This window comes from Pelodiscus sinensis, chromosome 8 (genome assembly GCF_052426305.1).
Source record: "Pelodiscus sinensis isolate ZL-2025 chromosome 8, ASM5242630v1, whole genome shotgun sequence".
Taxonomy (NCBI): domain Eukaryota; kingdom Metazoa; phylum Chordata; order Testudines; family Trionychidae; genus Pelodiscus; species Pelodiscus sinensis.
This window is the reverse complement of record NC_143059.1, coordinates 3,106,386-3,129,071: the sequence shown is the minus strand read 5'-3', so window position 1 is coordinate 3,129,071 and position 22,686 is coordinate 3,106,386. Positions and strand designations below refer to the sequence as shown.

Sequence of the window (22,686 nt, the reverse complement as noted above, 5' to 3'; positions counted from 1 at the left end):
GCGGCTACACGCATCAGTCAGAAGTTAATCCGAACTAACTACTTAGTTCGGATTAACTGTTACACCTCATTGCAATTTCAGTTGTGTTGACGTACCCCCCAGACGTCCCTCAGGTATCCCTAAGGGTACTCATATCGCTGGTTGACAAACGCTGTTTGAAGGCACCCAACAGCAAGACATCACTTTGTTTGCCACCTCCGCTGGTCCCAGTTCCTGAACTGCACACGACTTCTCCTGTTCTGGCTCTGGTGGTGCAGTGTGACTCATCAGTCATGAGACAGGCCCCATTACCAGCCCTGATTCCATCTGTGTATTGGGTACCTTTCATGACGTAGGGAATTGGATGTGTTCGTGGGCCATACAAACTGTTTGCCCTGGAAAAGGATGAAGGCTCTGCATGTTTCGGTTCATTCCCCTGTGAAGAGGGACCCTCTCCTACGTCAGATCTGCCTCCCTCTGGTTGTGTTCCTACAATGCTCCCCATTCCATTGATCTCCTAAGCCTCTCGCTCAGTCCCAGAGAAATGCCCTGCCTCACCACCCCATCCTTCTCCAACTAAACGGTTGGATCTGGGTCTGGAAGATGTGCCAGCCCAGCTCCGATGATACCAACAGATCTGGAGAGAGTTCCCTTGTCCCTGGATGCAGCTGTGCCATTGCCACTTTCCTCTGCCCCTGGTAATTATGGTTGGTTTCAGGAGCTGCTCAAGAGAATAGCTAATGCTGCCCATATGCCATCGGTGTTGACTCTCCTACACCACCTCCAACTACTAATCCTCTTGCATGCATCAGTGTCCTCTATAGCAGCCCTACTGACCAACAGGACCATTCTCCAGCTGATACGCATCGTGAGGCATACGACAGTCACGTGCGCCTCCAGCCCAAAGGGAGCAGAAAAGCGGTAGCGTGCCCCCTAAGGGTTCTGAATTTCCGTTCTCCCTTCCTCTGCCTGGTCATGAAGGCAGATGAGGAACAGGCCCGACAACAGCAGTTATGCTCTATCCCTTCCAAAAAGGAGGGCAAGAGGCTTGACCCGCCTTCAGGTCCATATCTTGAGCTATCTAATGCTGATAGCCATGTGTGACTTGCTGGACTATAGGCAAATGGTAGATTTTTCAGATAAGATGCATCAGCAAGATTGTGCCTGTTTCCAGGCTGTTTTGGAGGAGGGTAAATTTGTCTTCAGGACCATGTTTCAGGTCTCCGTTGATTCCACAGCTACGTCCTCGCATACAGTGGTGACTGGAGTAGCTATGAGGAGGGAATCTAGTTACATTCCTCAGGCTTCTCTAATGAGGTATAGAGCACAAGGACCAATCTCCCTTTTGGCGAATGACGCCTCTGCAACCAGACGACAGAAGGTTCTTTACACTTGCTGGGAGACTGTAGACGAGGGATGTTAAATATCGGTTAATTGACTAGTCAGTGCACCTCAGGAATTCTTACCTGTTACTTGACTATTCTATAGTCCCTAGGGGTGGGGCTCGCAGCCAGTGCGCTCTGGCCCCACTCCCGAGGAGACTCCTGACGCTGTATCAGAGGCAGCAGCGCAGGGTGCTAGGCAAGAGCTGGCTCGCAAGAGGAGCCAGCTTGAAAACCAGCTCCCCTCATGGACCGGCTGCCTGTTGCCCCCTGTTGCTGCCTCTGATATAGAGACAGCAGCGCAGGGTGGCAGCAGACCCTGTACAGGGGGGTCTGAGCTCCTGGACCCAGCACGAGCCGGAACTGAGCCAGGTTGCCTGCCCACTGGCTCCTACTACACTTTAAATGCAGAGCCGCAGCGGGGTAGGTCCCAGACCCGGCACAAGCCAGGACTGAGCTGGGCTGCTGGCCAGCCTGCTAAGAAATGTACTGGCACGAAGGGGGAGGGGAACACGTATAGACTATAGCATCAACCTCTCAGCTTTTGCTTATTGGTTAATCAGCTCTACACTAGTACATCCCTACAGTGGACCCAACCTGCAGTCCTTCGGCAAATATACGCCTGCACTGAAGTGAAAATCTATACCTGCCGCCTACACTATCCTGCCACTAGTGAGCCTACAATCCTCACAGGTGCACCTGATGGGCCACAGGGCTGGTCTAGGTGCAGCCCTCTGCGCAGCACAGCAGTATTTGTGCATGCATCTAGAGAGACGTCAGCCACTTTGTACCCCAAGGTCTGGCCAGCCCACACCCTTGAGGTACCCTCTCAAACTCTTCACCAGCAGGGAGTACAGTAACGAGTGGGTCCGGGATGACGATCAACGTCGCTGTGCAATCAGGTTTATGATGCTTTACACCCCCTCCCCACCACAAGCAAGACAGGGCTCTCTGCATGCACGGCACTTACTTCCACATCGACGTCCATGAGGTTCTTGGACGGGGTCCTTGAGCACCCGCCCAGCACTAAATAGGCACCTGCAGCGCTTACAGGGAACTTAGCTTGCCAGAGGCCTGACTGTCGGCCTCCACTGCAGCCCAGATATTCGGCTCCACTCTCACCCCTGCCTCCTGCCCTGGCCTCGGGCCCCTTCTCCAGTTCACCCTCTGCCCCACCCGAGATGCCAGCCACGGTTCCACTCCTGGCTCCAGCTGGGAGGGCACGGAGTAAGGGAGGGCACAACCCTCAATGCAGTGATCCTCCCTTCCATGGTGCCATCATCTTCCCACCCCTTCCTCCTAACTAGGTACTGCTTATTAGTCATCCTCAGTGGGATACAGTAGGGATCATTGCTCAAAAGAATGGGAGGCTGGTTACGGTTAGTGGAGATGTTTGCTTCCTGTCTGTATCCAAACCTGTTCTTCCCATCTGCCAGGGATCTGGTAGATCTGCAGTGAAGGAACTGGAGATGTGGTTGATCCACTCCTCGTCCCTTCGTCACAAGGCACTGCAGAGCAGAGGGGTGGGCCAAGGGCGCTGGGAGCGTGTTCGGTCCCCAGCGGGATAGAGATAGGGATCACTCATCTTGAAGAGCCTCCCCCCATTTCACTTCCAGGGTTAAATGTACAGTCTGAGGACCAAAGTTGTTGGGGGGGGGGGGAGGCGGAAGTGGCTAAAATAGTTTTGGTTCGGTTTCTCTTGCCTAGACACAGTTAAACTGGTCTAGAGAGCACTAGCTTCAGTACAAGCCAGTGGGACACGCCCACCCTACATGCGTTCGCTCTATAGGTGATGGTGAATAGACTGTGCACACAGTGGATATTGTGGGGGAATGGCGATGGATGAGTCAGGTTTTAGATGGCTAATTTGATCATATTACAGGCATCCAAGGAAAACACTGCAATATCTGCCAATTAATTAAAGCATTAATCTAAGGAGCAGCAGCTCTGTGGTGTTTACATAGTGCTCTTACAAGGGGAGCTCAGACAGGAGGCTTCAGAAAGCTGTTTAGATTAGAAGATCACTACATTTGCATAAGAATTAAGGCGCTTCATAACCCTTTCTTCACTCTGCCTCGCTCATTTTTAGGAGCAGCCCCCACCTTCCCTCCAATCTTCGGAAATGAGTAATGAGCCATTTGTAGGGCTTCCTCCCTGAGAGACTGATCTTGGGCAGCTTCTAAGAGGGGAAATTAAATGCAACTTAATGAATGAGACTAATGAGCAAACGGGCAGCGTGAGGATTTAGATTGTCATGTGTGTGCTGGTGGAGTTTGCCAGGTAGGTCGGGCTCGCATTGTACTGCGAGTCACCAAAGGGATGGTCAGTGTGGCTGTCCATCAAGGTCCCACACAGCTTACTCACCGTTACAAGAATCCGTGTTTAGCACGAATGGCTTTTAGTTCTGTGATCTGGCCATTGATAAGCTATGTTTGTAACCATGTGCTGTCTCTCTGTTACAGAGCTTTCGGAAATCGAGCCCAATGTCTTTCTCCGACCCTTCCTGGAAGTTATCCGTTCTGAAGACACTACAGGTCCCATCACCGGGTTGGCCCTGACATCTGTGAACAAGTTCCTCTCATATGCATTAATAGGTATGGGGCTTGGGGCACTGGTATATCCAAAAATGCCAGCCAAGTGTATGCTCTGGAAGTCCCAGGATCATGGGGTAGTGCATATGTACAGCCTTCTCAGGGCTGAAGTCTGCATGGGCTGCTGTTCTGGGTATGATCGAATCTCCAGTAATGCTTAGGAAATGAGGTGGTAGGTTTTCTAGAAATGTGGTTCCTATGACACTGACTAGTGCCAGTCACGGCTCTAAGATGGTTGTAGATGGTAGGAAATAGCTCTGGGACTTGTAGGCTTTTCTAGCTATTGCAGACGTTTCAAGGCATCTGGAATATTTATTTTTGGCATCTAGAAGTGTATTAGGAATGTCATAGAAATACACACAGGAACAACAATCCATACAATATAAAACATGGTGGGGAGGGCAAGAGTTACGTTAACCCCCCCCCCCCCATACACCGCACATACACACCACACACAGAGTCTCTGTCTGTCTGGATTTTTACATAGTGCAGTCCCTGTCCTATGGCCTACAACTACATCGTTGGTCATCTCTTGAAAAAGTCACTTCTCACAATTGACGTGGCTGTAATTTTGCTATTACTACTTTGCTTGCCTGAATAAAGAGAGAGTTTTTCTTGGGGGAAGTGGGGATGGGGAAATCGGTTTGACACTAGTATTTTTAAAATTAGCCATATGGGAGATTAGGGTTCAGTGGAAACTTGAAACTGCATTTCTGTGCTTACTAGACTAAGAACATCACTAGATTAGGGGTAGAGTGGTGCATGTTGCATTATTCTTTAGCACCCCCTCGTGGCTATATGCATTGAATTGTGTTCTGAGAATCACAGCGAGCACTCTTAGCAGAACATGCTAGATGTTGAGGTGGCAGAGAGATTGTTGGAACGAAGAAGTCCAGCATTACAACTTAAGGATGGACAGAAGTGGAGGCTCTATCATGCATCTGGTGTTTATAGGTTGGAGTGTTTGTGGCACTGGAATCTAGTGACAAATGGCAGTTCCTGCTTACTTAGGTTTCAGGCTCTTGTTACCCGAAAGGTTGGTATTGTAGGTGAATCTAGACATCAATTCAGCAAAAGAAACATAGTCCTCAAGTTACGAAAAAAATGCTAAGTTATTACCGGTATCTTTGTGACCTATTAAAATCGGCATCTCAGTCTTTTTCTTCTGGATGGTGTATTTGTTTCTCTGCAGTGGTGTGTAATAATAAAATTATATGCTTAAATGGTGGGATGTCACCAAACTTTTTATGTAATTGTACTGGGACAATAAATGCATTAACAACAAATAAAGCATTTCTGGCACATGCACCTTTGGAAAGTGCAGCCCAGTAGAAAGAGTACATGACGTTCCCGCTAATCTTTTCCATCCACATGCGGATTTTTTCTGTCCATGTGCAGAATAAATTTTTTTAAATGTACCGAGGCATATGTGAACATACACCGCTATTAGAAACTCTGCTAATGAGCTTGGTGGTATTTGAATCTCTCCTGAGCATCTGCACAAGGTCACAGTTTACAAGGAACACTGTTACACAATACCGACAGTGTGCTTGTGAATTGGAAAGGAGGACCAGAATGTCAGATACACTTTTAGCTTTGTGTTTTAACAGGTAGTGTCACCCATACAGGAGACACACACACTGTGTTTCAGTCAGCAAGGTGGCTGCTTAAATGGCTAAAGGCAGTTTAGGATTTCAGTTGTTTGTTTGAACAAAGCTAAACAAAAAATGAATGAGAGTTTGACAACATTCTTTAACTTCCTAATTAGCTTACAGGTCACACCAGCGCTCCCCGACAAGAGGCCATCTCTATAGTGTGGGGGATTTTTTTTTCCCAGGCAATGACAGAATCCTTTGGTTTTTGTTGTGGAACAACACCTGTAATTCAAGTTTTCAGTGATTGCTTTAGGTGGTGATTGCAAGGGCCTTGCCTTTTGTGCTGCTCCAGACACCAAAGAGGCTGGGATTAACAGTGCTGATTGAGTGTCTGGCTGGGGCTGCATTGTTATATTAACGCCCTGGCATTCTATCTTGCCTTTTGTGATGTTTAGTTCCTGTGCTGGAGTGGAGTATCAATCTAAAGATGCACAGAGTGTAAAACTCTTCTTAACAAGCAAGTTTTTCCAGATGATAAACGGAAGAGATTGGGGAAATGTACTGTGTCTGCTGCTTGCTGTGCTTTCTGAATCTGGCTACGGGAATGACCAGACCAGAACCCTTTCCAAAATTGGCATTCATTAGATCTGTTTGGGAGCAGATTGCCTGTTCTCTGCCCTGGGGGTTTAAGACCAGCACATAGTAGAAGGGTTGATGTATTTAAGACAAAGGGCTTGAGCAAGTATCTTGAGATGGACTATGTTTGAGCTCCCTCTTCCTCCTCATGGACAACACACACTTCTCATTCTCTCGGAAGGAATCTCCACCAGCTAGTGAGGTGCTGGGCTGTCTTTGCATTGTTTTCCTTAAGAGCTCCTTTAGCACCTTGATCATCCAGTGGCCTCACTGACCGTTTGGCAGAGTTCCTGCTTAACAATTTTTGCTATTCATGTTTGTGCCTTTTGCTACTTGTTCTTAACATTCTTTTTGCCCTGCCTAATCTGACTTGGACACTTGACTTTCCAGAATGTATGTTCCTTTCTATTTGCTTCAATAGGCTTTGATTCCGCTGTTTAAAGGAATCCCTTTTGGCTCTTTTCCTCTGCTATTCCTCCTCCTGCTTTTTTTAAAATTTGGGAAGCACATTTCATTTGAGCTCTTGGGGTATTTTTTTGATCAATAGTTTCCATGCAGTGTCAGACGTTCACCTTTGTGACTATTCCTTTTCATTTCTGTTTAATTAGCTTTCTCATGTTTGTGTAGTTCCCCTTTGTGAAGTTACATGTACTCTCCTATAAGGATGCTAAATGTAATTCCGTTACTTAGTGTTTCAGGTATATATTCACCCCTTGGACCAGATTCTGGGCTATACTGAGGACTAAACCAAGAATCACTGCTCCCCTTGTGGGTTCCAGGATTAGCTGCTCCAAGAAGCAAACGTAACATGTCTAGACAATATTAACGTTTGCATCCTGTCCTGAGGTGACACGTACGCAGGCAATATGGGGAGAGTTGAAATCCCCCAGTATTACTGTTTTTCTGTTTTTGTAGCTTTTCTAATCTCTCTGGGCATTTCACCATCATCTCCCTGCTCAGGTGGTAGGTAGCGCATTCCTACTGCTATGCTCTTTGTTACGCAAGTACAGAACTTCTACCCATAGAGATTCTGTGGTTTAATTTGATTCATTTAAGGTGTTTCTCATATGTGACTCTGTTTTTTAAGATATAATTCCAATCCCCCACCGACACAGCTTGCTCTCATTCCTATGTATTTACCATTTTCCATTGCTTATCCTCATTCCATCAGTTTTCTGTGATGCCTATTATAGCCGCATCCTCATTTAATAGCTGACGTTAACCCATCTCAGTACTTAGACTTCTAGCATGTGTTATTTTTGTCAGTATTTAGTTGTCTACCTTGAGATTTTGTTTGTTTGTTTCTTTTCAGTTCCTGCCTGTACACTTTATTCACTAGGGTAACAGAGTATCTCCTTTTACTGAATCCTCCCCTAAGAGATGTCTGTGTCCAAGCCAAGAAGCAATGGGCTTAAACTGCAACAAGGGAGGGTTAGTTTGGACATTAGGAAAAACTTCCCACCTGTCAGAGTGGTTAAACACTGGAATAAGTTGCCTAGAGAGGTTGTGGAATCTCCATCTCTGGAGCTATTTAAGAGCAGATTAGACAGACACCTGTCAGGGTTGATCTAGACAGTACTTGATCCTGGTATGAGGGCAGGGGATTGGACTTGATGACCTCTAGAGGTCCCTTCCAGTTCTAGTGTTCTAGGATTTGTTACTAAGACCCCGTACAGCAGTCTGACCAATAATGACTAGCTAATTAGTCCAATTCTTGGACTTCTCTTCGTGCTGTGCTATGACAATAGGACAAGTGGGTAGGCCTTTAAGCTTTTTTTCCTGTGTTCTTAACTCTTACATGCTACATTGTCTCATGTTTTAAAAATAAAAACAAATTCTATTGTTTCACATCAGTGGGAGTGATGAGATTAACTTATGGCAACTGTACTTTGGGTGTGCTACCTGATTTTACAGCGAGTCACTTAGAAACACCCTCTCTGTTCCATTGCTCTTTGCAGCTACAGCAGAGTTTGCTTATTAAGATGTTTGAAGTGTATTCTTCCCGTTCCCTTAGAGTCCCTGCTGAGAGGACACCCGAGTTTTTTGAATCCCTTGAGAGGAGCTAGTAGTGGAAAACCACAGAGTTGCCTACCCCAGCTCCAAGGAGTGCAACGCCATCAGTGACCATGTTGTCTGCACTAGGGTCTATCCTGCGCGGAGCTGAGAAGGTGGCAGCAATGGTCGAAGCCACTGTACATCCTATGCAGTGAAATGTCTCCTTGTAAGCCAGAGAGAAACGGCTGTCACCTCTCTAACATTGAGGTTCAGGTGCGGCCCTTTGCCCCCAAGTGTCAGTGCTCAGTGGGATGCCACCGATGGAGTCAGACACGAGCAATCAATAAGATTTGACAGCGTGATGGGTTGTATGAAGCATTGCCCAAATGTGTAAAGCAAACCCCTCCGCGGAAGGCGAGCGCTACCCAAGACAGGGATGCATGCTCTGTTGGTGCGCTGCTGCCCCTCTGCCGGTAGCAGCCATGCTTGGTCAGGCGGTAGGCTGCTACATAGCATGGTGCCATCCCTTGCCATGCACACAGCTGTGAAAAATGTTTCCTGTGCAGTGGTTTTTTGGAGCCTGGAGAGCACTGGTGAGCCTGCTCTCGGTGATGGGACGTGGAGGGTCTGGCACACCACAAGAACAACTTTCTTTAGCATCAACAAGTAGTCCTGTGGCACCTTAGAGACGAACACACATATATATAACATCACTAGCTTTTTGTGTGAGGAAGTGGGTTTTACCCACCAAAGCTCACAACTCGGTGTATACTTGTGTTCGTCTCTAAGGTGCCAGAGGACAGCTCGTTGCTTTTAAAGTTGCAGACCCACACGGCTCCCCCTCTGAGACTCTCTTTAGCATGTAGACTTGAGCAGTTGAGGTGGGGACACTGCGAGAGCTGAAGAGAGGGCCCGCTGCACCTTCTCTGCTAAATGCTCCGGGCCCTTTGCACCCATGGCTCTTGTGCAGGGTGCACGTTTGCCGGAGCTCGTGGAGCTGTCCCCAGTTAACGAGGTATTAACTCGTGGTGAGTTTGTCTAATGACTGTTTGGTTAGGATGGTAACAAGAGTCTTACTCAGTGCAATATTGTTTAAGTGAGAATGAAATCAAAGCCAGGGGCAGCTTTCCCGAAGCCACTGAAATGTGGCACATGATACTGTTACTGGCAACAGGCCTGTCCAGAAGTCCCCCTCAGCTGCACCCATGTTTGCAGATAGAAGAGAATGAAATGGAGAGCGGGGCCTTGATGACGGATGGAAGTGGGAGGGCTGCAGCTCTGGTATCTCAGCCAGGGCCCGTCTGTCTCTCCTTGTTCCCCTGGGAGAGATTGGCCCATTTCCTCTTCCTCCCCTGCTCCCGGGAGCAGAGCTACAGCGCTCTGCCCTCCTGCCTGAAGCTTCTGCAGAGACTCCTGTGCCTGCCGCAGAAGTGAGTTCACAAATGGAAACTGGTTCCACATGTCGACGTTTTTCTCTCCCCATGGGATGTGGAGTGGTGCGCGGTTACCAGCTGACTGGCTAGCCCAGGGAGTTTTGGGGACAATGGGCGTAGCCTTATAACCTTCTAACCAAAGCAGGACCTACCGGGGGTCATAACCAGCATAGGCACTTACTCCTTTCCCCTTCCTTGAGTGCGTCCGCACGTCAACTCTTTGGGCTGGGAACTGCCTGTTTGCAGGGTGCCCTGGTGCAGTACCGAAAACTCTCAGCAAGCAACGCAAGGCCCATTGATGCTAGTGGCCGTTGGGTGGCCCCTCCAGGGAGAGGAGTCCACCCCAAGCCACGTGAAAATGCCGCAGCTCTGGCCAGTGCCTCCCCACAGAGGCGGCCGCCTGCAGCTGGCTTTTCCCTGTCAGTTTCCCTTTCCTGCCATGGCGCCTCGTTTTCTCGTGCAGCTCCCAGCCATGAGGGCACGGCTGAAGGAATGGAGAACATGGCGGACGCCGTCACACACGCCCGGTTTGTGGGCACCGACCCAGCGAGCGATGAGGTCGTCCTGATGAAAATCCTGCAGGTAAGCAGAGAGAAGTGGCAATTACCATAATGGTTGCTGCCTGGCACTGGCGGATCCAGTTACATGGAGACGCGGAAGGGGGGGAGCCGTGTTTTGACTCTGCGGGAGCTTAGTGACAGACTTTATTTTTAAACAGATGGCTCATGTACCTGGGGTAAAAGCTTTTCCAAATGAAAATAATTAAAAGCTTAAATGAATTGATTGTAAAGAGTTCTGGATGTGCTGCAGCCTTGATCCTCGCCTGTGTGTGTTCCTCTTCAGTGGCGGGGGAAGCAGGGACGGGAAGCCCAGCTGCTTGCTTGGTAGCGGTGAGGGGGTGAAAGTTGTTGCTCTGAGACCAGCCTAGAGTTATGTTCCTCTTAGATCTGCATTTGGGCTACGGAGCCCACGTGCTGGGCAGTATGTGAGGTGCTCAGCCCGTGAGCCGGCCCGTCACTCCTGCTGTCCAGCTGTTCTGCGCTTGAGCGCAGTGAGCAGTCCCGTGGCACTTGGAAGTGACTCCCCCCTCTTCTCACTCAAGGCAGCGGTTCCTGAGGTCCACGCAGACCTGCCCTGTGTCTCAGGCGTGCAGGGGAACAGCATTGCATTGAAACTTTGCTCTTTGCAGGTTTTGAGGACCCTGCTGCTTACGCCTGTGGGAGCCCATCTCACCAACGAGTCAGTGTGTGAGATCATGCAGTCCTGCTTCCGAATATGCTTTGAAATGAGGCTCAGTGGTAGGTTGGTTCTTCGTATTCCCATGGTGGCAGCTCCCAAGAACTGGTCTGGGCTCTCCAGACCTCTGGATTTAGGCCCAGAAATCCAGCTGTGGGTAGATGGGGAGTTTCCATCAGTCAGAGGGTCGCAGCTCAGCTTCTTGTTCAGTGGCATCTCTGGTTTTTTCCCCAGCTCTATGGCACCACCTTGTGAGTAGGTGCCCATTTTGCAGCAAGGCAGAATTGGAGCTGGTTTTAATAAATTTGCCATAATCCTCTGTAAACAAGGCTCGGAGGGGAGTCTGCTTGGAGAAGCCTCTTGATAATATCACACTGAGTAATGACACCTGTGTTATTTGTTTTTGTCTTCGCAGAGTTATTGAGAAAATCTGCAGAGCACACTCTGGTCGACATGGTGCAGCTGCTCTTCACAAGGTAAACCTGCTTGTGTTTGCCTCAGCATTGCTGAGATGGCCCTCTATGGACAGGAAGAGTCCACATTCCCACTTAGGGGCCCACAGAAAATCCGTTTGAGCGGCCCATGGCCCAGGGTGGTGGGAAAAGGAGGATTTGGTCCTTCTCTCTTGGGCTGTCCCACCAAGACCAGCTGGGAGTTAGGTCAAGCTGTGTGGTTTCAAGTGCCCTTCAGGACAGACAGACAGGCAACCAATGAAGAACTTCAGGTTAGGGAAAGGTTCTTTGGCCAGATAATGCAAATTCTCCTGACAATCCCAGCATCCATTTCAGTGCTTTAACATGTATTGTTCTCTTTAAAAATGTACTAGACAGACTGTATGAGAGAGATACATGCTTAATCCCAGCAGAGAGTTTCACCTCAGATATTGAAAGGAATTTAACTCCTGCAGGGCCGGTTGGGCAGCTTATCATTTGGCTGGCTCCTGTGCCCAAGTATTGAACTAGGGTTCCCTCTCCTGAAACACAGTACTTGATTCATTTTTGTAAGCAATAGCTCCGCTCCCTTTCCTGGCCAATGAAATAGTCAATGCCTTTCTCTGGGTATTCTACAAATATAGAGATCTGTTCCAAAGGCAGCATCCGAGAAATGCTGACTGTCTGGAGACTGCCGCGTCGTGCCTCTGCTCTTTGCTCGGCTCCTCAGTTTCCACAAGCACATCCTTCCATCTGCCACGCTCCCAGCCACTGCAACTGGCCCCGCTAGCCCCATCTGGGCCCCGCTAAAGGAGCTTAATGTGCTCAGATCAGTGACACTGGATACATTCAATCCCAGAATGCTGAAAGAACTGGCACATGAAATGGCTAGTGCAGTAGCAAGGATTTTTAATAAATGTATCAATTCAAATGTATCAATACTGTATGACTGGAGAGTTGCCAATGACCTAGGTATATCACGAAAGGGGGGGAAAAGTGATCAGGGCAATTAAATTGGTTAGTCTGACGTCAGTAGCACTGTAGGCTTCAGTAGAAATTGTGAAGGAAAAATAATTAAATGAATGGAGGCAAAACAATGTGGGTTCAACAAACGTAGATCATGGCATGCTTACCTTGAGAATAGCAGATGTTTTTATATCTAAGGGAAGTGCAGTAGCTCTAACATCCTTGGGCTTCAGACATGGTACCCATGGGAAATGATTAGTTAAATTAGAGAAGTTGGGATGCAGTACAAGAATTGCAAGGTAGATAAGGAGTTGGCTAAAGGGGGTAAGGCAATGGTTCTGTTGGAAGGGGAGTTATCAGCCTGGAGGGAATTTACTAGTGGAGCGCCTCAAGGGCCAGTCTTGGGACCAGCCTTTGTTCAGTATTTTTATTGATGACCTTGGCACAAGAAGTAGGAGTCTGCTAATGAAATGTGCTCAAGATCTAAAGTTGGGAGGCAATACTGATGATCAATGAGACCTGGGCTGGAATACTATACAGGGAGATTCAGATGAGCTTGAACATTGGAGAGACAGAAGTGGGATCATAGAAGATTAAGGTTAGAAGAGATCTCAGGGGGTCCTCTAATCCAACCCCAATGAAATCATCCAGGGCTTGGTCACGTGAGGCTTAAAACACATTTCTGTAGTTCAGAAGTGCAAAGTCGTGCACTTAGGATCTAATAATAAACATTTTTCCTGCAAGTTTGGGGGTTCATCAGGTGGAAGCAAAACACAAGGGGAGAGAGCTGAGTGTGTGGGACAATCACTGAATGAGTATGAGCCACCAGAACGATGTGTGAACAAAGCATGTTTGATCCTAGGGTGAATCAGGCTAGGCATTTCCATTAGAGACAGAGAAGTGTCAATGCCATTGTCCAAGGCATCTGTCAGACCTCATGGGGAATACTGTTTACAATATTCTGGTCCCCTGTGTTTAAGAAAGATGAATTCAACTGGGCCAGGTACAGAGGCGATCCTAGGATGCTTAAGGAAATGGAGGGTCTCTCTTCCGAGAGGAGATGTGAAAATCTTTACTCTTTTAGGCTAAAAGGAAAAGGCTGAGGGGAGGATTGCTCTCTGTACATCCATTGGGGATAGGTATCAGGGACCGTCCTAGCACACGAACAAATGGGTCATAAACAGACCATGAACAAAGGCTGGAAATAGGGAGGTTTCCAACCCTCAGCGAGCTGAGTTTCAGGAGTAGCCTCCCACAAGGAATTGGAGGAGCGAAAATGAATGCTGAGACACACCAGTTGGTGAGTGAGCTGGTTGGATGGGGCAGGGCTCAGCAGCCCTCGGGATCAGTTCCAGTTTGTCTTGTGTGTCCGAGAGCTCATGCTTCAGGGTTTCAGCTGGCCACCAGTCAGGCTGGGATTCCTCTGACCGCTCCCTCCGTAGATTCTGGAAGTTTAAAATCTCCTTTCTCTGATGTCCCTGGGATGGCCGTCGCTGGCAGTGGGATAGTTGGGGGCGGGCAAGGCTGAGCAGTGGCACCGAGCATGCTCTTTCTCGTATGCTGGGCCGGCTGGCTGGTGCTTGCTCACGTGCTGTGGGGTCTGGAAGGAATTTCCCCCAGGTGAGATTGGCAGTGGGGAACGTTCGCCTTGGTCTGCAGTGTAGGGTGGGTCACTTGCTGGTAATCTCTGAGGATCTCACTTGGCTGTTTCCCACCCATTGCGGGTGCCCCAGGGACTGGTGCACTTTTGCCCCGCCTGGTCTCTGCTATGGCACGTGCTAGTTTTGCCTGCTGTAATTCTGGGGTCTGATTCTAGTTGCCCAATGAGCGGGTGCTGGGCGGTCGTGGTGTGGGATACATTGGATGGTCGTTGGGTCCCGTCTGCCCTGAAATATGACTCTGACTGTGCCACTTGGGACCTGGATGGAGGCGGTGCCCCATTTGATGGCTTTGTGGCTTGGTGCAGGAGCACGTGCATGTTAAAGGAGCAGTGATCATCTGATCTGTTTTGTTTAGTTGGCAGCTTGGTAGAGTTCTTATTCACAAATCCATATGCAGCTTCCTCTTCCTGCTCCTAATTTAACCTGGAGACATCATCTCCATGGCTAGTTCCTGAGAGCAGCTGAACTGGAACCACTGGGGCACCCCATGGAGGGACACTGCCCCTGCGACGAGGGGGCTCCCTCTGTTTGCCTCTCCTTGTCTGTTCCCTGTTGTGCAAAGCTGGAGCACGGGCTTGCTGTCTCCTAAGCACGTCAAGGCCAGAAGGATCAACCAGCCAGATGAGAGGAACAGGGACTGTGGGGTGGTAAAAATGTAAAGGCTGTGTATTCGAGATCATTTGGGAGGGCGATTTAAGCTGCCTGTTCCTGCCAAGCTCTGACCTTCCCATCTAGTCTGTCCCCAACGAAGGGGTTGCTTTATGTGAGGCTTTCAGGCTGAGGGCTGGCGACAGTAGCATTGGATTCTAATTATATATTGTGCAATGTGGTGCATAATCCCAGGGCGTCTTGCTGGTTCAGTTGGATGAGTTCCGAGTAATAGCTACTCCAAAGCTGACTGCTGCTTGTGAGAGAAGAGAAACCGAGGTGCAGTTGAGCGGTATTAGCATAGAATCATAGAACACTAGAACTGGAAGGGCCCTCAAGGGATCATCAAGTCCAGTCCCTGCCCTCCTGGCAGACCAAGCACCGTCTAGATCATCCCTAATATAGGTATCAAGTGCTACTTGGACGTGCTCTGGACAAGTTGAGTTTGCAGTGCTGATACCAGCAGCTGGAGCCAGAGGGTTCTCTACACAAGGGCTCCTGAAGCTGCTAACATCAGCAGAATGGCATCCCTGCTAGAGCTGCAGTGGGGTGCTTTCTGTGCAGAGAAGACTTTTCCCACGGGAACTGGAAGTGGATGCTTCCTGGAGGAGATGGTGGGTCCCTGGGGTCCTCCACATCTGGGGAAGGTGTTCTCTTCCTGCCCCAGCGCCCTGGAGGCCGTGTGCTTTCCTGCTTGTTCTTTGTCTTTCAGATTGCCTCACTTTAAGGAGGAGCCTAAAAGCTACGTGGGGGCTAACATGAAGAAGGTAAGAGCCAGTACACTCCCTGCAGTCTCCCCTTCCTCCCCCCCTTGCTTGCTCACAGCTCTCTTCTTGCCTTCACATCTATGGCTATGATATTCCTGAACATCCCTAGGTCAGTAAAGAAGGCACACGTAGTCACGTAGGGCTGAATTCACCACTGGAGTGAACGGGCACAGCTTTATTGAACTCGGTGGAGTTGTTCCCTTTTTCCAGCAATGAATTTTTCCTATGAATTCTTGCCTGGGCAAGTCCGGCAGAGCTCTGGGAATAGCCCTCCGTTGCTCCACGCATAGAAAACCCTTGCCAGGCCTGGGATCTGGCGGGGAAGCCTTCCAGATGTTTTACCCCGTCTGGCATCTCTCCAGCTTCTTTTTCACCCTTCCCTTTCACTACATTTGCCTGTGTTGCTCACCAGTGCCTCTTGTTCCTCTCCCCTGACCTAGAAAGGAAGCCTTCTGGGGGGTAGGTGAGGCAACGTGAAAATTCCCTCACGTTGGCAAGGGCTCAGGAGGCTTTTCTCATGAAGAGACGGGAAGTGGAGAGAGGGATGCCCATGGTGAGAGGCTGAGTTCAGAAGAGGGCTTGTGCCTTTGGAAAGGGATGTTCTTTCTCCCCGTCTCCCTTCCATCCTCCCTTGGAGGAGAAAGGGACCACAGGCCTGTGGGTTGTTGCCTAGCACCATCTTGTGTGTATAGCTGCCTTGCCAATGAATGGTAAGAAGCTGGAGGCAGTGGGGTATATACCACCAATGTGACGTCACATGTTTAAGCGTAGTATGTCTCCTCTTTCCTCCTGGATCCCTGGCCGTTCACAATCGCCTTTCCTAGAGTTGTGCTCTGCAGAGGAGACCTGCGAAATCTGCTGCCCGTGTGCACTTGTGATGAGGGATCTGAACTACTTACACGGCAGCTTATGGTGACACCCTGTCGCTGCATGTTTCCTTCCCTGACGGAAGGAAGTGACAGGCTTTGTGTGGAGCATAGGGTGGGGTAGTGAGAACAGGGAAAGGGCAGAGCTGATCTATGTGACGGTGGCAGTGCCAGAACTCCTAAAGCCCACATGCAGAAGCTGTAGCTTTCTGTCAGTAAATCCTCCCCCAGGCTTTCCAGTGATCAGGTGAGGGCTGCTTCCTGCTCATGAAGGCAATACCCCATGTCCGGTCTCTGAACCGCACAGTTGCCTTGTGCTGTGTGTTCACCACCTACCATAATTCTTCCCCATAGTCGTGCCCTCTGCCAGGTTATTCTTTCTCTTTGGGTTCAGTTTGCTTTGTTTAAACCATGCGTTTGCCTGTCTTTCACAGATTTCTCCATGTCTCCTCAACAAACTGGAACTAAATAGTGGGGAACAGCCCAAAACCCTGAACCAGTTAGAGAGGGTACTATTCTTTAAGAATCTGAAGGTCTCTCTCTTCCTCCCTCCATCTCTCCTTCCTTTCCTTCCTTCTGCAAACACCCTCCGGGAAATAGTTCTGTTGTGTGTAGCCAATCTCCCCTTACCCTAGTGACACAGCATGGCTTTGGGGAGAGTGCATGCAGTGGTTGCTTTGCAGTGATGTTCATCTGTCTGGGGAAGGACCAGAAAGGAGAGAGCCGTGTTCTCACGGGATCATTAAATGCCTTGGTGAGTGGGAGCTGGGCACTGTTGTGGAGTCTTCAGAAGGGAAGAAGTGGGAGAGCCCGGGCAAGGGATGAATCATCTCAGTGGCCAAACAGAGCCCGTTGCCCACAGTCAAAGTAACCCCCGAAAGACCAAGTCTTCATGCCATTCTTGGCGATGGCTGCAGGAGCTGCTTGACGAGGGCACAGTCCTGCAGCTCTTGCTTTCCGGCTGAGGCTATCAGTGCCTTTGTGACCTCCTTAGCCTTCAGATGGGCCTGTGATGTGCTGTCCATTCTCTGTGGCCCTGCCTTCACTGACGTGGGGATCGTGTTTGGGAGCCATGTGCAATCTGTTCTTGCATGGTCTCAGCTAAACCATTCTGCTCAGGGGGTGTGAATGAGACCAAACTGGATTAAGAAATAACTTGGAAACTCTGCTGTCCACTACTACAATATGTAAAAAAATATTGAGGTCCACAGTTTGGCCCTGTCCATATTGACCCTCCATGGCACTAGAAACTGGCTTAGCTGGGCTATTTTTAGGTTTCCAAATGAAGTTCATAGACTAGTGTGAAATGAGCTGCTTTCATTGCCCCTCCCTTCTTTCCTGCTGATAGCACAGAAAGGGAGGTACAGAGGGGTCTTCAGCATGCCCTTGTCTGTCTCTGTAAGTCAGGTCAGTTTGGAAAGACTATGGCTAGCAACACTTCCATAAAAGGAGTGCTTGTGCTGAGTTGCACAGGCATGGAAGTTCAGGGAATTCCTCCTCTTGCTGATAGATGGTATTGCAGGTGAACTTCTTGTTCTGAGGAAGAGAGAATGGGGTCTGGTATTCGCACATTTTCCCAGGGATGGGGCAAGATCAGTCATTAAACCTGTAAAACGACCTTTCCCATCCAGTTCTACCAGGGGTGGAGTATGAGCTGACTGATCTGATCAGTGTCTTACTGGGGTACAGCTCGCGCAGGGGCTGCATTCTCTCTGCATGCTGTTGTCTTGAATGCCACTCGGTGCGCTGACTAGTTCCATGCTGTATCTAGAATGAGCTCACGTGCTAGGCTCATTGCTTTAGTTACTAATCATTGGCCCCTGCCCTTTTCTCTTGAGGCTTACAGTATCTTGTGGAAAACCAAACACGTGCAGGTAAGGTGGCTTGATGAATAACGGGCTCTCCCACACCCCTTAAAGAAAGCTTCAGTAGTACTCCTCCCCCACTTTTCTAACCCTCAGCTGGGATCTGACTATCAAAGCCGGGAGCTCACAGGGGAGAGTGGGAGCCCCATGGTGCCTCTGCTAGTTGCAGGCTGCTTCTCCTTACGCAAACAAAACTTAAACGTGGATTATTCTACTGTGGAGCAATTTCCCCAGATTGCAGTCTGCTGAGGGATATTGCTCTGGAGACCGAGCAGGAGGAGAGAGCAAACTAGCAGTTATAACTGGAGTTGAAAGGAACCCAAATGTGTGGAATCCGTATAATTGGGGCATCCTTGTAGACATCGTATTGATTGCAAATGGGGGTGTTAAAATGGCTGAAGCATGACTTGCAAATGGAAAAAAAAGCTTCTTCCTTTTTTCTTTCAAATTCCAAATTGTGCTTGTTTTACTCTAGAAAGTCAGACATGGGCTATTCTGAAGGCCTCTAGTGACTGCAGAACTTATGACATTCTAACATCACAAGATGCTGAAAACAGAGCATTAGAAAGGGAAAGATTTGTAATTTGTTTAAAACACACTTTTAAAATGTTATGCCACCGCAGTACCTAATAAATACTGGGTAGAAAGGAAATGTTGAAGTTTCAACATCCCTATCTATTTAAGGTGCCAGGTGGAATAGTACATATGCTTTTGAATACTTAAAAAAAAAAATTCAAAAAAATGTATCCTGCAAAATCAGGAAAGACTATGCTTTGTTGTTGATATTTCTAATGTACAAACAAGCATGAAGGAGGGGACTTCTTGTGGGAGGAGGAGAAGCCATGGACAGCCTTTCAGATAATCTTTATAATATCATAAGAAAGCAAGAGGGCATGCAGTCTATTAAACTATTTGCAAGACCTATTTAGAAATGAAATACAATACAAAATACAAGAACAAAATGGATATTACTTTTCCTCTTTATTTGACCGCCTGTCAGAACTGCCTCAGCATAGAATTTCATACTGTAACACCACCTTCAAACGCCACTTGACATGGTGAAACACGTTTCAAGTGAGTGTAAATCTCATGATAATTCAGTGCTGATTAAGCAGCCATTGTTTGCAATCCTGTTCCCTGAGAGATGTCCTAATACAACTATCTTCCTAACTAAGCAAAATATGGAATTCTGGAGAGTAGAGATGGAAAAGCCCTATCGGGTAACCTTAGCTGTCCCCTCAGTTGTAAAACCAAAGCTTTTAAATAGCCCTTGGTTTATATGTTTATTTTAGAATATTTGAATGAATGTTCAAGTTAAATCCTAAAGAAATGTCATTGAGTCTTTTGTATTCCTGGCCCAGAGGTTTACATGCCTGCTCACATGTTGAATTTGAGCCCCTGGCAAGTGGTACAAATTGGCAGAGAATGAATGTGTGTGTGTGTAGAGTGAGGGCAGGAGATATAAAACTGAAAGCAAACTTCTGTGTGGAGAGCTGGAGCAAACAAACCAGTATCCTAAATATCTAGATTCTAGAAGGTAACCATCCTAAAATGGTGTTTGTAAAGTTCCCTGTTTCTTAAGCCTGATTGAGGGTCGAAGAGGTTAAACTAACATGGTTAGTTCTCCGTAAGAGATCTTGTTTGTGTTCCACTGGCTTGGCTTGGCTTTGTTTTCGCTCTTAACCATTCATTAACTGATTGGTAAATCACTTAGGCAAATCATGGAAACAGGCACAGGGTTTAGTAACTGGAAGCAAAATCTGATATCTTACAATTGCTTTGAAATAAGCCTTCCTGGGTTTAATAGTTAGTGCTTCCATTTTGCTCTGTCATGGTTACACCTTTTTGCATATAATTGTCCGTATAAAAATCCCTGGAAGTCTTTCAAATATGGTCAAAAATGAAGAAATTAATCTTATTTCTATAAAATAATCAAGCAACACTACACTGACCAGATTTTCTTCTTCATACCTCTCCAAGCACAAAGAGCTCAGAACCAGGGAGTGACCCTGTAATTGAGCAAATTGGGATTCTTAAGGGATTCCTGGGGAAATTAAAAAAGGAAAATGCAGCTGGTTGAGATGACATATGAAGGAGAACGTCTAAGGTCTAGCTATATCCTAGGAGCCAGAACATCATGCAGGCACTCATGCTGGCATTAGAGGCACAGTGGGATAAGATGCATGAGTAGAATACCAAACCAGTCGGAGATTGAAATCCTACGGTTAAAATAAAAGATTAAAAAACACGAATAATCGTTTATATCCCTCTGAACTGTGAAGCAGGGGTGATGAGACATCGGACAATGTCTGTGAAAAAAATGTATCAGCTTTTTAAATGGCTGAGATCTGTTAAATTTCACATTGTCTATGTTTTCTATCATTTATGAAGTAGTTACATCCTAAGGACTGGTAGTTTCTTGCTGTAATAACTGAAGGAAATAGCAAGGGGAAATGCAGTCCCAAATCTGTTGTCAATTAACTAGCTCAAAGAAGACTGTAACATTTCTAAAACTTGAGGATTAGCAGTCAAACAAATCGAATTTGTGGTAGAAGGGAGAAGTACACAACTGGGTTACCACATTGGGACATAACATTTTCATACCCTTTGTTGGAATAAGAGAAATGATAGGCTGTATAAATGGGTTACACAGTCTTAGAAAAGAGAGAGGGGGGGGAGATGATGTTTCCACTGTTGTGTTTTCCCAAATGCTAGTGGCTGAAAGGCTGGGTGTGTAGATGGAAAAATGAGACGAGTGAAAAACGAAATGTTAGATGGCAAGGAAGGAGTTTAAACCTGCAATACGGGGAACAGAGAAGCAAAAGGTGATAACGTTGGACCACTCTGCTCATTGGAGGAAGTGGGTTGTGCCCACAAAAGCTGATGATACTTACTCTCTGGCTACGTCTAGACTGGCATGATTTTCTGCAAATGCTTTTAACGGAAAAGTTTTTCCATTAAAAGCATTTGCAGAAAAGAGCGTCTAGATTGGCACGGACGCTTTTGCACAAAAGCACTTTCTGCGGAAAAGCGTCTGTGCCAATCTAGACGCGGTTTTGCGCAAGAAAGCCCCGATCGCCATTTTCACCATCGGGGCTTTTTTGCACAAAACAGTTTTTAGCTCTCTACACTGGCCTTTTTCCCAAACGGGAGCAGCACAGTATTCGCGCACGAACACTGACAATCTTACATTAGATCGTCAGTGTTCTTGCACAAATTCAAACGGCCAGTGTAGACAGCTGGCAAGTTTTTCTGCAAAAGCAGTTGCTTTTGTGGAAAAACCTGCCAGTCTGGATGCAGCCTCTACGTATTTGTGTCAGTCTCTGAGGTGCCACGGGACAGCTTGTGGTTTTTAACATTGGATCCGTGAGATACAGGTCATGTCTCCACTGCCACTTTCCTGGGCTGCTCCTTTCTAGCTCAGGGGTGTGAACAACGCCATCCCCCCACAAGCGCCGCAAGCTACAGCACCGTGAGGCACCGGTGTAAATGGGCTCCCAGCACAGAGAGCGCAGCTCCTCGTTGAGCTGGTTTACACAGCGTGCTGGAGAGCTCTCTCCCAGCGCTGGAGCCGTAGCCATACTTCCAGTTTAAAGCACTGCCGCTGCAGCACGTCCATTTTGGAGGGTAGATGTAGCCGCAGTGGGCTGTCTATGCTGCAGAGAAATTAGTACTTGTATCGCCACAGCCACTCAGCTGCAGCCAGGCTAGGCTGCAAAGAGTAGGTTTTCATGGCATTGGTAAAAATCCTGGATGCCATAAATTTACATTCGGTTCCTCTAAAGCTGAATTCTGCTGAGCTCTCTAACCTTAACTCTGTTACAGGCATGGCAAATGTGCCATTTGGTAAAAGACCCTAAAAATGATCTGGTCACAATTGAAGGGTTACTAGATTAAGGCCAGAAGGTACCAGTAAGATTATTTAGACTGGCCTCCATTCATAGGCCATAGAATTTAACCACATGATTTCTGCATCAAGCTTAGAACTTCTGGCTGATCTTGAACAATGGAAGGGTGCTTGGTGACCACAGAGAAGAAACTGTGGAGGTGAGGCGTCTGAGTGGCTTGGGAGTTGTTGACTACGTAGTAAATCATGCAGAGTCATTGTGGATGCCTCTGTGCCTTAACTTGCAATTTCTTTGACTCAATGCTATCCGAGTTGAACAGAAGTGCATTTTTGTGAGGGACAAACCATGTGGATCTCAGGCAGACATTCAGTATACTGCCATGCTGTTAGCTGAAAAACTGGATAAATACCAGGCAGATAAAGTACTGAAGCCTGGAGTAGAAATTGGATGACAGAGGTATAATAGTAAGGCTTGCAAGGAAAAAACCCATCAACTCCAGGGATCACTACTGGGACCTGTTTAATATTTTTGCTGCCTCGTTGAAACTCTCTGCTCACAAGACCCAAATCTGTTAGCTAATGCCTGCACAGAAGAACCACCCTTCCGTAAAGGGATCTGTAGAGCGGTTGGATCAATTGGCTGCAGCAACAAAATTCAGTACTAACAAGCATTCAGTCCTAGAGCAGTGAGAGGAACACAGTCTCTCTCTGGGGACATCTGTCTGAAAGTAGCTGTTTCAAGACTTGGCTGTGGCTGTGGGTTTACTAAATGTGAGCATGTGGGCTGT

At 47.8% G+C, this 22,686-nt stretch overlaps 1 protein-coding gene across 10 annotated transcripts in view; it reads left to right on the top strand.

The window, feature by feature from the left end:
* The window catches only part of GBF1 (golgi brefeldin A resistant guanine nucleotide exchange factor 1), a 129,040-nt gene that overhangs the window by 71,460 nt on the left and 34,894 nt on the right, over positions 1-22,686 (top strand). For 5 of the 10 annotated variants that reach the window (XM_089780021.1, XM_089780023.1, XM_089780022.1 and 2 more), the window contains exons 4-10: positions 3,824-3,955; positions 10,075-10,193; positions 10,801-10,909; positions 11,263-11,323; positions 15,266-15,320; positions 16,621-16,695; positions 18,025-18,060. In XM_089780021.1, coding sequence (XP_089636147.1) covers positions 3,824-3,955; positions 10,075-10,193; positions 10,801-10,909; positions 11,263-11,323; positions 15,266-15,320; positions 16,621-16,695; positions 18,025-18,060 — 587 coding nt within the window. Of the gene's footprint in view, positions 1-3,823; positions 3,956-10,074; positions 10,194-10,800; positions 10,910-11,262; positions 11,324-15,265; positions 15,321-16,620; positions 16,720-18,024; positions 18,061-22,686 lie in introns of all 10 variants that reach the window. The other 5 variants (XM_075934540.2, XM_075934537.2, XM_075934542.2 and 2 more) reach the window with 3 other exon arrangements.